General features: G+C 39.6%; 1 protein-coding gene across 1 annotated transcript in view; it reads left to right on the top strand.

Moving 5' to 3' along the window:
- Positions 1–15,945, top strand: part of DOCK10 (dedicator of cytokinesis 10) — a 144,511-nt gene that overhangs the window by 81,928 nt on the left and 46,638 nt on the right. The window contains exons 10-19 of the mRNA XM_077785638.1: positions 1,239–1,322; positions 2,208–2,363; positions 3,881–4,102; positions 4,824–4,946; positions 5,532–5,614; positions 10,964–11,086; positions 12,360–12,439; positions 13,517–13,704; positions 14,320–14,385; positions 15,275–15,367. Coding sequence (XP_077641764.1) covers positions 1,239–1,322; positions 2,208–2,363; positions 3,881–4,102; positions 4,824–4,946; positions 5,532–5,614; positions 10,964–11,086; positions 12,360–12,439; positions 13,517–13,704; positions 14,320–14,385; positions 15,275–15,367 — 1,218 coding nt within the window. The remainder of the gene's footprint in view (positions 1–1,238; positions 1,323–2,207; positions 2,364–3,880; positions 4,103–4,823; positions 4,947–5,531; positions 5,615–10,963; positions 11,087–12,359; positions 12,440–13,516; positions 13,705–14,319; positions 14,386–15,274; positions 15,368–15,945) is intronic.

Below are 15,945 nucleotides of genomic sequence, written 5' to 3'. Positions count from 1 at the left end.
TCTAATGGTTTAGTTGATGCAGATATCTCAGAGGTATCTTGCAGATATCTCAAAGACCACTGGTGCCTGCAAGGCTATAGGAGATGGCCAGCTTATTTTCTGATGCTCTTTTTGCCCTTTATATGGATAATTCCTGTTCCCCCACCCTGGCTCTACAGGCCTGGCTGCAGCAGTGTTCTGTGGCCTTTCCCTAGTCCATGCAGATAAACATCCTGATCCCATCTCCAACTAAACCAGGGTACCAGAGCCATCCAGTGCTGCTTCTGCAGGTCAGGCCATGGGCAGTGCATGTTAGGCAGTGAACACAGGGCTCTTGGTCCTGCTGGGCTGCTGCTGCTTGGTACTTAATGTGTACTGGCAAGATCATGATGTTGTGGGAGACGTGAAACACTGAACAAGAGAATGTCCTGTGCCATGTTACCTAAGGGTTGTACTCAGTCCTAGGCAACCAGAAAAGATGGACACTCTTTTAATATTTCTTTAAATATTTTTTTTAAGTTAGAGAAAATGAAAGTGCAAAGACAGACTGAAGGAATTGAGCAATTGAAATATCCCAAGGGATCTTTAAGGGGAAAGGAATGTGTAGGGTTTACTTTACATGTTGGATAAATGAGTTTAACTATTGAGGAGAAAGGTTTTTGCAGTTAGCCATAAGGATAAACTTTTAGAAGGTGGGGTAGGAAAGCACCAGGTGGCTTCAGAAGGTGAAGTTGGTTTGTGAGAGAGCTTGCTATTAACTTTAAGTGTGTGTCTGTCAGAAAGGAAATGGTATGTCTGATCCTGCCTGTGGCAGAGGGTGGGTGCAGAGGACTGCCAGCCTTTCCTTTGGGTGACACTGCAGTCAGTCTGTGTGCCTGCTCAGCCTGGGAGGCATTTGCCCTCCCCTGGCACAGGTGCTTTTCTGTGGGGCTGGTTTGTTGGGGCTTTATTTCCCTCAGCTTGGGAATCTCTACACTGATTTTGGTGCAGAGATCTGGCATCTTCCTCAATGGACACCATATGTGAACATACAAAAACTTGAATTACTTAATTGATCTATTTTGGGATTCCTTAGAGTGTGTCATGGCCTGAAAATCCCTGCTTCACAAACAAGGAGTGCTTGGAGGTTCCTGGGGATAACTGCTGCAGGGGTGGGAAATGTTGTTTCGAGTGAAACATGGATCACTCATTTAGAAGTCGAACAGCTCTATGGATTTCTGTTCTTGTGCAGAAAACTAATTTATTATCTGTCACCACAGTACATCACAGAAACAGAAGAAACAGTGAAAGCCTCTCGAAATACAGAGCGACTGAACCTGTTCTCTTTGGATCCTGATATAGCAGTAAGCGATATTTATTTTTTCTTTTTTTTAATTCTTAGAAATTTTAAAATACAGGTGACATGAGCTAACTGGGTTAGCTCAGCCAGCAGAGTGGGTTGCATTTCAACAAGCAGCTGGGTATACCCAAGGCTTCAGCAGTGAAGAGGGAGAGGAGCTGTCTGTAGTCCACAGAGATTTCTGTACAGACTCTACCCTTGGACTGCAGAATGGCTGAGGAGGGCAGTGACCTCTGGAGGTCATCCAGTCCAGCTGAGCTGAATTAGTTTAAAACAAGCATTAAAGCAAAGTTTAACATTTAATGTCAGGAGTCAAAGAAAGTTATTTCTTGCACTGAATGTGATTTAAATTGAAATTTTGTTTTTGTTAAAAAGAAGGCTTAAGTAACATTTGGATCAGAGTATATTTAAAATTAAGCCTGTTGCCAATCAACTATAAGACCTTTATTCAAAGTATTAAGCAAATTGAAATTGTGATGTGCTGTGTAAGTAATGAGGAAAGAGGGAAATGCCTGGAATTTCATTCTAAAATGTGCTGTTAATAATCTGAAAATGTGAGGGTTTTTAATCTATATGAGGAAATAAAAAGCTAAAATTTTAGAAACAGTAAGTAAACAAGAAAAAAAGTCTGTTCTAAAATTATAGGAAACTAATTTGAATCCCTAATTGTGCTTCTGACATTATATGCATCCTCAGGCAGTCTTTTTGGTTTGCTTCCTAATCTATAAATTAGAAATAGTACTCATTTACTATAGTAATGTGAAGAGGCCAACAGTGACTTTTGATATTTTCAGATGTTTCAGTGGTTGCAAAGACCTTTAAAAAGCTTACTTAGTTTTGAAATATGATGCTTTTTCCTATGTATAACAAATTATTCTGCTTATTTCAGGCATTGAATCCTCAGAAAAAGGAGTTTTCAGGGAAAAACTCAGTGATAAAGCCATTTGAAGAAAAGCCTGCAAAGAGGATCCTGATTACCTGCAAATCTCTCAGTTTGAATCTCCAGGCCTGTGTTACTGAAAATGAAAATGATCCTTCAACCAATGTAAGCTTTTCTTATTTCTCTACGATTTTTTTTTTCTTCCTTTTTTTTTTTTTTTTTTTTTTTGTTTCTTGGTTGGGGTTTTTCTTCTTTTCATACATGTGTTAGTTTGGAGAGAGAAGTGAAAGGAAACCTGTATCACACATGCATACTGCTCCCTTTGGACTGAATAAAAAAACTGATTAACTTTTCAATAGATATTTTGAAGCTGATTTACATTGCAGACTTTTAGCTGCAGTTCAGTGAAAGATTAAAAATGTTTCAAACCTTGAGGATTCTTAACAACTGCTATAAGTAGAACGAGTTTAAACTGCCAAGACCGATGTAGGGAGGCAATGGAGTATCAGTTGCTGGTGACCTGGGAGTTTTTTTGTTGTTTTTCAGGGAGAGACAAGGAACCAAGCAGATAAAATTACAGGAGAGAAGGCAAAATAGAAAGGACAAGATGTTTCATCTAGTGGAAAAATTTAGCTAAAACCAGGACAAAACAGAAAATTTTGTTTATTCTTACTGTAAAACAAAGGGCTGGTAAAATTGAGATGTAGATGTCAGTCTATAGCTTTTAGTTAGTTCTCCTCTGAAGCAGTAAAGTTGTGGGACATTAGTATCCCAGCAACTCCACTTTCATATATTACATATGAGCCATTGATTTTGTTTGCTGATTTGTTTGTTTTTCATCTGAAGATGACCTCTAGTGAGTGCAAATTCAGCATGATGTAATCAATATCTTTTTTTGGCGGACTGGAATAACTTTAAATAAAGCCATGATAAATGCACCAAGGGCATGCAAAATTCACTGCAGAGGCTGAAAAAGCAAAGGACATTGTACCTGCTATGCACTGCTCTTTATCTCCACGGTTTTAAGGCTCTGGTTTCTGGACAGCTCAGGTGGTGTTATTCTGAGGCTGATTTATTCTGTCAGAACTATGGATGCTCTTAGGAGGTTACTTTCAGTCACAGGACTGAATTCCCTGGTACTCTGCCATAGGATAAGTGGGCACTGTCAGAGTGGTTTGAATGCTCTTGCTTTCCCAGCAAAATGGAACATGTGTTTCCCACAGAATAATACACCCACGCTTTTGTGTTTGCACCAGTAAACATTTTCCATCCCCTTACATTTGTCTTCTTTGTGTTGCATTTCTGACAATCCCTGGAAAGCCCACGCTTGCTCTTCCCTCTTTTATAATGACTCTTAATTTATATTTTAAAAATCCTGCAGTGTGTTTTTTGGGGCTCTAATAATTTACTCTAATAATTAGTAATCTATTTGGTTTTGATTCTTTTGAGTTTCTAAGCTATCAATTCCTCTTCTAGCACCCTGTTTTCTTTAAAAGCCCCTAAAATTGCATGGTTGGAAACTAATTTGGGGTCTGTGCGAACATTGTTTTTAATGTATCTCATAATTTGTAACTAACATTTATTTACTTTCTTTTTTTCTACTTGCAGAAACCCATTAAAAGATAGGCTTTACTCCCATCCTCTCAGTTATCACTGTGTTATGTTTCTGGTATTTTCTGCAGGTAGAGCCTTTCTTTGTGAGCGTGGCACTGTATGACATCAAGGATGGCAGGAAGATTTCTGCTGATTTTCATGTGGATTTGAACCACACCCTGGTTAGACAGATGATTTCGGGCTCCTCAAGTCCATTAGAAAATGGTGCAGTTGAAAATATTGACTCAAATGAAACGGAAGAACCACAGGTCAAAGGGTTCCCAGAAGAGTGGCTGAAATACCCCAAACAGGTATTCCACATGTGCCTTGCATGGCTCAGTGACTCATGTGACTTATTTTAGTTTGGTAGTATTCTTTTTCATTGGAGAAATTTCACATGCCATGTTCTTGTTTTCAAGAAAATTCTCTTTTATGCATCAGTTGTGTTAGACCCATTTGTTTTCTGAGCTCCCTGTATAGACCATTTACAATCAGAACTGATAAAAGTTAGTGTCTCTTATTTAGAGAAAGCACCTATATTTCCTGTGCTCTTTGGGTCCATCTGCTGACCTCTCCCAACCAGCCAAACAAAATCACAACTCAAAGCAGCACCTAGATGCTGCAATAATCTCAAAGTGCTCCCACATTCTTGCTGTTGCCATAAGCTGTGGGCTGAAGCAGCATGTGTTACCTTTTCTCCTCCTTTCATTCCCTTGCAGAATGACTGACTCAGGCCAGCTCTTGGGTGCTGCCAAGAGGAACATTGCTGTTAGGCCATGCTAACATGGTCACACTGCTTTTTGACTTGAGTCAGTCTGTTTGCAAGGTGCTGCATGTGCACAAGCTGACTTCAGCACTAGCACAAAGATTTTCTTTTCCATCTGGCTGTGTTGGAATATATAGAGATAATAATCCTTAATAATCCTTTCTGGATTTGGTTTGTTACTGTTTCCATCAGCAGAGAGCACTGGCAGTATTTCATTTCTTTAGTATCACTGTATACTTTTGAACTGTTCTCCCTTTTATCCACAGGCTCTTTTCTCCATAAGTAATCCTCACTCTGAGATTGTGATGGTGGCAAAAATAGAAAAGGTGCTTTCAGGAAACATTGCCAGCAGTGCCGAGCCTTACATTAAGAATCCTGATTCTTTTAAGGTAATCATTTCCTGCTCTGTAAGCTTCAGCCTGCTGAAGGCATTGCAAATCGTGCTGACAGATCTCAGACTGCTGAACGGGACAGGCTCCTGGGAGCCCCATGCTTCAGAAAGCAAATGTCCAAGTTCCACTGGCTGCATGAATGAAGCTCCATTTTGCCTGCAGCTTACAAATCCATCTGTGGTGCATTGTTGTGCTGGTTCTGCCTTAGTGCAGGGATGTTCTGTTTCAGCAATGTTTTAGAAATTATCAGCTATGGAACATTGTACAGGAGCAAAGCTGGGGTAAGCATCTCTCTCTGGGAGCAGACACTGCACCTGCATTGGGTAGTTACAGAAAACTGGAGTAACAACTTTAATGCAGCTCTGAATAAAGGAGTGGTGACAGGGTTTAATTTGTCAGCAGCATCATATTCATCTTGTGATATGTCTGCTGTCCACCCCAGAACCATAACTGTTTTGTTATGAACAGTATCAGACCAAATTATTGTGGGGACACTAGCCTCTTTAGCTTGGATGTACTTTGTGCAGCATTTAAGATCTTAGAATGATACTGATGTAATAATTCCCATTTCCTTTTTTGCAGTGTGCACAGAAAGTGTTAAAATCCAATAAACAGTTCTGCAGCAAGCTAGGGAAATACCGTATGCCATTTGCTTGGTCGGTGAGGTATGTGTTCATTCTTTTCATTATTTTATAAGCATCTTACAGCTTATTCCCTTGGATTTCTATCCTTATATTCTTTTCCACTTTTTCTGCCTGAAGCTAAGCAAAGCTTTCTCTCTGGTCCAGGACCCCAGAATATCCTGCAGGCTTTTTGTTTCATTGCCCTATTTTTCTCACAGCTAAACGTCAGTTCCTTGCTCATTAAATATTGCTGTGGTGGAATCTTTTCTTCAGGTATGTAGTGAAGTTGCTAGGGAGCAGCAAAGGCAGCTGACAGAATATCAATTTATTGTGAGCTACACCATTCATTGGGCACTAAAAATGACCAAAGAGATTTCAAAGTCACTGTTCTCATAAGAATTTCCTGCAAAGATAATTGTGGTCTGAAATAGAGTTGCAGTAGCCACCTAAAAAGTAGGTGCACAGACACCTGTTCTTGAGGCTGTGTTCCTGTTTTGATGCCTGTCAAGTTTTAAGAAAAATCTAGCCAAGGACTTGAAATGCTGTGGGGGGATTATAGTTCAGGTACTCCAGCATTTTTCATGGCTAGTAGGGTGATGGAGAAGTTCTGTTTTCTCGTTTGGCAGGTCAGCTGGGTTTTCTTGCAGGTCAGTGCAGTGGCAGTAAGGGATTTTTATTCTTCTCTCCTCCTGCATAATTTTTGCTGGTCTCACCTCAAGACTGAGGCATCCCTGTACTTTTTGATCCCCTTTAACCAAATTTGGCTTTTTTTCCCATTTGTTCTCCCTTCAAGTTTTGCTGTAATTGCTTTCTCTGTCCTCTCCCTTTTTTCTTTCTCAATCTTGTGCAATTTCTCCAATTTACTACTGCCCTGGGATGAGAGCTCCTGATGGAGACCCTCCTGTGGCAGCTCTCCCTTCTTTCTGCCATGAGTAGAGCAGGGAATATGAATTTCCATATTCCCTATAAAAAGGAAAGTTGTCAATTGCCATGTGCAAGCATTCCCCCTCCTCTGTGGCTTCTGTTCTCACAGTAGCAGGCCACGTGGAGAGCTCCCTGAAGTTCTCAGCAGGGAGACATGAACAGCAAGTGCTGGGTGGCAAAGTTGTGTTGTGGCACTGCCCATGGTAATGAGGGAGAGCTCCGTGTGTGCTTCTGGTGTGGAGCACCAGGAGGGCACAGTTCCCATGACACCTGCAGGGGAAAACTTCTGATTTTAGAATATGGTGCTTAGATGGCAAAGCAGAAAAACATGTAGTGAAATATGGCCATTTGAAGGGTTCATTTATATTTTATTTACATACTTTTATGTCAATATCCAGTAAGAACAGGAGAGTTAAGTGAGTGCTCAGGAGGACAGATAATGTAGTTTGATCTGTCATTGCAAGCTCAAGGATACGCATAAATATTTGCTACTTCTGTGTAGCCAGGGGACCATTAATCAAAATCATATTGAAGGGATGATAGAGACACTTGCACCATGTAACTGTGCAGTGGCAGGAGGTGCAGGCTTGGCACCAGACTGACCTGAAGCTTCCTATTAACCCTGCCTGCCTGTGCTCTGTGGCAATACCATCAGGAATATGTCTGCAACTCAGCCCTTGCTGTGGTAGCTGTCTATAAGTGGCATGGTGGTTTTAACTGGTTCAGGGTCTGGCCAGGCACTCATGGGTATAAAGAAGGCTTAGAACATTCTTCCACAGCTTCAGCAAATCATGGCAGAAATAAAATACAGAAAGGTTTTCTTCTCATTTTGAAAGAATTTAATTTTTCTTGGATTTTCCAAGTGTCAGTCTCTTTCCTTGTGATGAGTGGGCAGGAGCAGGATTTGGGCTGTGCCCTTCTCCTCTGGTTCTCAGCTGCTGGGCTGTGTGTGCCCCAGCTGTGCTGCCCAAGTGTGTGCCCCAGCCCAGAGCTCTGGCTGCAGCTCTGCCTAAGGGAAATCTCAACAGACATGAGTGAAGTTTTTGCTGCTGCTGTCCCTGTGAGGCTGAGAGCCCCCTAAATAACTGTAAAGTTAGGGTGCACTGAGAATATTCAAATTCTACACCCATTTACATCTGCTTGTGTGTTAACTTTGCTCAGGTCTGACTTTGGTAAAAGCAAAGTATAAAATCTATTTCTGCTTTCACTGCTTGAAAATAGAAGTTTCCACATGAGGCTATTGCACTACAGGGGGAAAGAAATGGTTTGGCTATGATAAATAGCAAAACCCTGGGTTTGGAAATGTGTTTTCCAGTTAGTTCATTCTGGCATTAACCACACTCCTGTTTTTGTGTGGAAATTTCCCTCCTTAAAGCTGTTACAGATGGCCACAGTGTGATTTTTACGTATGCACTCAACAAGCCAAACTCTTGACAGCTGAGTATTGCACATGTGACTGAAACTCTTAATTAGCTCCTGTGGCACCAGTTTGTTAGCATTGCTCAAAAGCATGACTCAGGGCTCTTCCCTGAGTTCCTGCTGGGAAATCTGGTGTCTGTGTGCTCTTGCAGGTATAATTACAGTACGTGTTAGAATTACAGTGTGTCAGAGTCTCATTTTCCTGCCAGAACTGCCAAAGTTTGCAAATATCTGCCTCAGCTACATATTGTAGATGTGGGGGGAAACTTCATTCACAGAGATTAGTTTTTACACTCTTACTCCTTCAAACCTTCTCCACCCTCGTAAGCTTCATGTTTTAGAGCCTAATATATGAATCCTTCAGCAGCTTGTTCAGCTGCTGTAGTTTGAGGTAGCTGAAGGCAAATGAGACTGCACTGATTTTCAGTAGCAGCAGGTCTGATACTGGAGGTGAGCAATTTTCCCTCAAATCATAAACCACTACTTCAAAAGTAACATTTTTCAAAGTTAAATTATGAACAATATGCAGGGTTTTTTTGTGCTTCACAAGTTTTTGGGTTTGTGGACAATCATCTAACAATGTCAGAAGAGCAGAATGATATAAACACTTAAGTACTGAGATGATATTTCAGTTTTTTGTATCATCTATTAACTTGCTTTTCCCTAAATTACCACTTTTAGAATATCTTCAGGAGTTTAGTTCAGTGAAATTTTTCTTACTAAAATATCTCAGTAAATAGGTACCCAGCACTAAGGTACATTGTTAGTATGTTAGACAAATATTGGACTCCTGGAGTGTAGAAGTTTTTCAAGCATTTCCTTCTTTAGATGTGACAGTTGTCATTCTCAGGTGCCTTCAGTATGATCCCTGTGATAAGGAGCACTCTTGTTCTGAAAACATGAGACTGAAAACATGAGACTGCAGTTACTTGATTGCAGCTGTAACACTTTCAGTACTTGATTCTCTGGCAATTCCTCAGCTTTAATGCACCTCGGGAATGGAGACACCAGTACATTTGACCTGTGCATAAAACATACCTTTTTAAGAAAGGTTATCTCATTTTCCATGCACATCTAAACTACTCATGTGGTTGTAAGAACTTTATGTAAATGGAGTACTGTGTGTAAACTGGAGAACTAAAAATACTTCCCTGTTTTGTAGTGGTTTCATGCCATCAGGTTTGTCCTGGGTGCATTATTTAGGCAGGGACATACTGCTGAACCAGTCCTAGAGGCAGAGCATGTGATAGCCAGGGAGCACTGATGCTCTGGAACAGTGGTTGTAGGCAGGATGGCTTTGTAAAGCCCTTCTGACTCTGAACCAGAGGGGAGGAGTGGGCAGTTGTGGAATCTTTTGGGTTTGAAGATACCTTGAGGACCATGGTGCTGTGTCCCTGAGCCTCCTGGAAGGCAGTGCTCAATACCACTGACCCAGAGTGAGCTATTTCCAGCTTCATTTCCTTTTTCACTTGCATCTGCCCTCCTTGGTGAGTGCCCCTACATCCTACTGCACTGAGCAGGGGTTTGCTTGGTGTCAGAGCCTGCTCTGGAATCAGTTAATATTTTAATGTGAGCTGGGTTTGCTCAGCATCACACTGCAGAGCCCAGTGGCACAGTGGAAATCACTCACGCAATGTTTTGGTCCTCTCTGTTAGTCAGGAGGAAAAAGCAGGGCCAAATCCAAGACATATCATAGTGTCACCTATACTGTAATAATTATTAAATCTTTTCTCTTTCCTTTTTCTTTTTTTCTAGCAGCAGTTTAATAGGATTTGTAGAGTAAGTGGTGGCTGCCAGAAATGAGGTCTGGTTTCTCCCTAGTAAGCTTTTTGACATGGTGTGTTGGTGTGGACCTTATTCCCTCCAACAGCTGGAGGTAAAAAACTGATAGAAGAGAGTTCATAATTCTTGACAGTTGCAAAGAAATGAGATAGGAATGCTTCTCTCAGTTAATTAAGTGAAGATATGGTGCATTTATACTTCTTCTTGGAATCTTCTTCCAAAGGTTTGCTCCATTATTTTGCATCTGGCAACAATTTGTCCTGGCATCAATTCTTCTTCTCACTGGCTGTGGAATAGAGAAGTAAATTAAGGAAGCAAGATTGGCCAAATGATTCACAGAACAGCACTTAGTGTCAAGAACATTTTACTTTTGTTAAGCAATGTTTTTTCATACTACAGTTGAATCCAAGGTTTATTAATCTGGAGAGCTGTTACATTTTCCAGTCCAGCCAGCGTGTGTGACCCTTGAGGATATACAAAGGGCACTGCAACGTCTTAATTAAATCCTGCAAGTGTCAATGAGCAGGAATGGAAATGTCTGGAAATGTTTTCCTGTGCACAAAACAGCTGATATTTATTGTTCTCAGTTATAGATGCCTATCCTTCTTTTCCAATTCATTGGGCACTTCATAACTGGTTAATCAAAAATTTAGTTGGTGATCCACAAACTTGTTTTGTGAGGGAATGCTAAGCCACAGTGAGTTGGTGTCTTGCTTCTGGAGGGCACATGAGAAATTTAATGCACAGGAATATTCATTGAGGTCTCTAACTTGGTTCTGTAAAAGCATGTTGTTTCATTGTGGTAAAAGGTGGTGGTTGAAATTTGACAGCTAGCTATGATGTCCATTCCTTAAAATTATAATGATTTTCCTTGGATAATAACTTCTTGGATGAAATTACCTATGGATGAAACTACATACTAATACATTGAATTCTTTGAATTGATTTCTTGAAATAAGGAATCAGTCTCTTTGTTGAAGGGAGGAATCATGTCCATGATGGGTGAAAGGCTCTTGCTCAAACCAGGTCTGAGGTTTTTGCAGGACTGGGATGCACATGGAATAAACTGAAATTGCCTTTGTCCTACAAGCATAAAGCTTGGCAGGGTTCTCTTGGGTGAAAATCTGCAGAGGCCATGAAATAAGCATTCATATCACAACCTTGTTAAAATATTACATGACAATTTCAAATGCTCAAGTATATACATACATACATACATGTATATGGATGAGTGTTTATAAATATGTTATTTTTCTTTCTTTATAGGCCAGTGTTTAAAGATAATCAGGGAAATGTTGACAGAGACTCCCGATTCTCACCCTTATTCAGGCAAGAAAGTAATAAGATTTCCATGGAAGATTTGATTAAACTAATAACAGAATACAGAAGGTAAGGTAAAGTTTCTAATTTGCTTTGAAGCTTTATAAAGCTGTGCAGAATAATTGTAGCTGTTTTTTTCATTTAACACAGTGTGCCAAAGTGGCCATGTTAAATTATATTACATTAGTGTTTTTCACATTAGGTTATTACCTGCCAAAGGGTGCTTGAGGTTGGACTTTCCAGGAAAATTGAAATGCCATTTGGCACATTAAAATAAATGTTATAACCTAAAAATATTGATTGCTTAAATCAGCTTTTACCGGAGGAGATGCAGGTGAAGTACCCAACATTATCTCAGGAAAAAAAACCAAAAAAGAGTGACAAGAGATACAAAATCATCCTTTTGTGGCTTTCCCAACTCCTTGCTTTTGTTTGTTTGAGTCTCTGTGGCAAACTCAAGAATGGACATTGAAAGTAAAAACCTTCTCCAAGTGTTTTACAGGCTGTAAATTTCTGAGGAGGTTTGGCTGGATAGTTTCCATACAGGTATAAATCAGGTTAATTCTAGAGCAGGGTCTGTGTTTATGCTGGATAAGTGACATGAGAATTGAACCATGTATTTCTCCTTGTCTCTTCTGCTCTAAATGGGCCTAAAAATTAATTAATCTAAATAATTTCTGTTCCATTTATATAAAAAGGGATCATAGAAAGATTGAATGTCAGTTATGCGTCTTGGATTAGGCCCTTAACTTTTTGTGCCTCCTTGATGTTACTGGTCAGGACACTCTAGTGACTATTCATTAGTGTCACCACTGCTGTTTTTGTGTCCCTAAAGCATCTCCTAGACAAAAGAGATTTAGCATCATGGTTTTGGCACACTCAAATTGCTCAGGCACAATGAATGTGTCTTGGTCCCATTTCAGCATGGCACTTGCAGAGGCCACAATGTTGTGAAATCCTCTCATCCCAGTGCTCACTGAATTCCTTTTAGGGAATATTTCATTCAGATTTTAGAAAGTAAAAGTAGATAAGTTAATTCTCATAAATTTTGCTTCATCACTTCCTTTCCTGCGAAATAATACTGCTTGCAAAGAGAAGGTAGGAGTGAGTCTAAGGGAAAAAAAAAAAGAAACAACAAACCAAATAATATTTTATTTCTGCTGTTACATTTGATTAGAGTTTAATAGCCAATAGGTATATGTTAAATGTGTTTAATGTATCTTAAATATCTTAAATAAGGATCTCTTTTTCATTTTTTATTCATTTCTGTTATATTGTGTTTCTGATGTTATGATCTCTGTTGCTCTAATTTTCTAAAATGTTTTCATTTATCTCATTGCAGAGCAGAGAAGATTAGCAAAATACAGACTATACCTGGCTGTTTGGACATTGCAGTTGATTGTGTCCCTTTGGAACATCCAAGTATGATTCCACTTTAAAATTAATTATTCTAATTAAATAGTAGGCTTTCCGTCCATAATTGCGTCTCGAGACAGTTCTGACAGAAGTGTAGGAAAATGTATGCAAGGGAGTGGTTTTGATTTGCTGTCATTTAATTACACCACTCTTTGTTTCATCCTGTACCTGGCCAGATACAGCCCAGTTTTCAGTGTCTGTGAAAGAGAAGAAAGAAACCACACTGCTCCAGCTGGCCTAGAGCCACTTCTCCCTGGGCTGAGAGCAGCTGCATTGCTCTAAAACTGGCAATTTCCCCTTGTGCTAGCTTAGAAGAAAGTAAAATTTGGCATGGTGTTCATGGGGGATCACAAGCTTCTTTCAGCTGTCTCACAACACATTGGTAGACTTTTCCTGGGGGTTATTGTATGATCTGGGGAAGGAGTTTGTAGGCAGGGTCTGTCCAATGGCTTTTTCCAGAAATAGTTCTGGTTGCTCTGGACATCTGTAACATGCTGGCCCCTCTCAACTTGAGTTCTCCATGAAGTAAAATGCCTCACTGCTTTAATGGTATAGGAAGAGAAAGTATTCTCTGTCGAGTTTTAATGTCTCCCAGTCTCAGTGACAGAGATCTTATTTTCGTCTTCTGCTTCCTGATCTGATTTCAGTTACCCCAATTGCATCATATATTTGATCTAGTGCTGCACTGCTCATTTCTTCATTATATTTAGAATGTTATTAGATAATAGAAAAACTTAAATGAGCTGTTGAACTGTAAAATTGATTAGAAGCAGCATCAGTCAGCACATTCTGTAGAAGTTGTCCATATACCAATGGGGCTGTTACACCATCAAATGTCACCAAGTACTGTGGGTGTCAAAAGCGGTTACCAGTGCTGTCCAGTTTAATTCAAGTGAGAAATCATTTAAGGAATATATATTGCCATTGTTCTGAGGTCATGTGTAAATTTAAGGCATCTCAGCATTAGTAATTTTTTGTAAGTTAAGGCAGGGTTTTGTATGTTCCATCTCAATATTGCTTATAGTAGTAAGACAGTGAAAACAAGCACAATATATGATGGCTCTCTTTTCTTTTCTTTTGAAGACTGTGTAACTTCATCCTTTATTCCAATCAAGCCGTTCTATAATGTAAAGGAACATCAACCTACAGTGGAAGTTGAGGAGTTTGTGCAGGAATCAACAAAATATTCTCGACCTTACAGGGTGTACAAGAACCAAATATACATCTATCCAAAACACCTCAAGTATGACAGCCAAAAACACTTCAACAAGGTACAGAATGTGACTGATTCAGGCCAATATGGGGTTGCAGTGGCCTTCATGAGCTCTTTTAGGATTCAAGGAGAACTTATAAAGGAGAGGAAAATGGTGATGTCACTGAGTTGGCTCTTCATCTTTTTCAGCTTTTGCAATCATAAAACCCTGATACAATTTTAATGAATCTATGGGTTAATTCTAAGTTGTAACAGTGATTGAAAGAGAGATAATGTAATACTTTCTTCACAGTTTTCAGAAGGCTTTATATTAATGACATAACGTGTGCAGATAAAATTAATCTAGATAATGTTTGTAGTTCTTAAATCAAACCTGGTACTGCTTGTGTTTCCATGGTGGTTGAAAACTAATAAGGACAAGATATAGATAAGTCCTGATCACATAATAGCTTCTACTCAGTCATTTTGAGGCCTGGCTTGCATTTTTCATTTTTCTTGGAAAGTTTATTTCTTGTGATATCGTTGAGGCTTACAGGCATTTATAACTATTGATACACCATCTGCATGTTTCTCTTGGATTCTGAAAAGGCCTTATTCCAGCTCTGTAGTTTACTTGAGTTTTTCTGGTTACCCCATTTCTGATCTCAGCTTTAATGTACTCCTGTCTCTCCAGGCACGGAATATAACAGTGTGCATTGAGTTCAAAAGCTCTGATGACGAAGGAGCAAAGCCACTCAAGGTGAGCTGCAAGAGCAGGATGTTCAGAGGGTGCTGTTTCTGAGGACATTACTTCTAAAACCCAGCAGTAAGGGTGATACTGAACCAGAACAATTCAGGAGTGGATGTTGTCATACATCCCTCTAATTTTGCACTGTGGTTCTGTTAGATCCCAGCTGGTCACAGTGATTCCATTTTGCAGTGCCAGCGTTCTGACTGGTGGTGGGGAAAGGAGATGACATTAGAAAATTGAACCATTTTTTACAGTGCAGCTTGCTTTTTCTAGAATTTATCACTTATTCTACATTTCTCATTAAGCTGTGGAGACCTCACTGAAAAGAGTGAGGCACGAAACTAGGAAGACTTGAGACTTTATTCTTAATTTTGTTAAGAATTAATCATAATTCTTAACTTTGGTGTTGCCCAAGGGCTGTTGCATAGCCCAGTTATGGTCTTATTTTCCCAGCAATAAATAAAACTGCCATTACTCAGTAATCAAGAGCTCCCAGACAGGACCCTGCCAGAAAAGAGATTCTTAACAGGGATCGCTTTTGTAACATTTGAAACTCAGTAAAAGCACTGTATTGTGTATTGAACTGCATAAAAGTGAAATAGATTTTGTAAAGCTTTTTGCAGAAAACTCTGGAATTGATAACAGCAAGGAAAAAGTCTAAGGAGTCTGCATTGCTTAATTAAGCATAGGGTAATTTTCATAGAATCAATTGACTTTTACTGGAAGTGTATATAAAAAAATCCAGGTTTGAGCACTTAAAACATTTCTTTTAATATTTGATAAAGTAATGATCAATCTTTTATGATAATTGTTTTAAATGTACATACATATTAGATATACCAATACTAGTATCTTCAGCAGAATTTCCCAATGTAATGAAAACATGTTACTTTAACAGTGTATTTACGGGAAGCCAGGTGGACCCTTATTTACAACCTCAGCCTACACTGCTGTGCTACATCATTCCCAGAATCCTGATTTCTATGATGAGGTCAGTCTGCTTTTTCTTTCATTAAATGTCTGCCAATCCCACGTGTTTGCCAATGAGACAGAAAAATATCTGTACTGAATGCTTCTGTTGCCATTGCTTGTGTATCTGGAAGGGCTGTGCAGTGTAGATTGATATGCAGTCTCACATTTTGTTTTCTCTTCTTAAATTAACTCAGTGGATTGTTCCTTTTGTAAGATGCTCTGAGTACAGTTAAGATGCTGTAGAATTAATTAGGAACAGTCCAGCTCTCTAAAATGCATGTCTGGATTACATTAAGGATCCAGCTGCATCTCTGAATTTAATGGAAACAGTAAACATTGTGATGAAGTGTGGAGCCAAGTGTCAGAACAAATCCCTCTCTGACATACAAGATCTGCATCGGGGCATTTTTTTTGATGCAGTGGTTTGAACAGAATGTACAGTGACGTGTGGTGGCTGCAGCAAGTCCTTCAGCTGCTGCTTCTGAGGAGCAGCTATAGAGTAGTTCATGTGGTGGCCTTTGCCAGATGTTACTCACACGTGCATCTTTTTGTTTCACCAACACCAGGTGTTGATGCCCCAGGCTTCCTGCAGGTGAA

This window comes from Lonchura striata, chromosome 10, assembly GCF_046129695.1.
Source record: "Lonchura striata isolate bLonStr1 chromosome 10, bLonStr1.mat, whole genome shotgun sequence".
NCBI classification, from domain to species: domain Eukaryota; kingdom Metazoa; phylum Chordata; class Aves; order Passeriformes; family Estrildidae; genus Lonchura; species Lonchura striata.
Note: the sequence above shows the minus strand (reverse complement) of the source record. Positions and strands in the feature narration are given on the sequence as shown.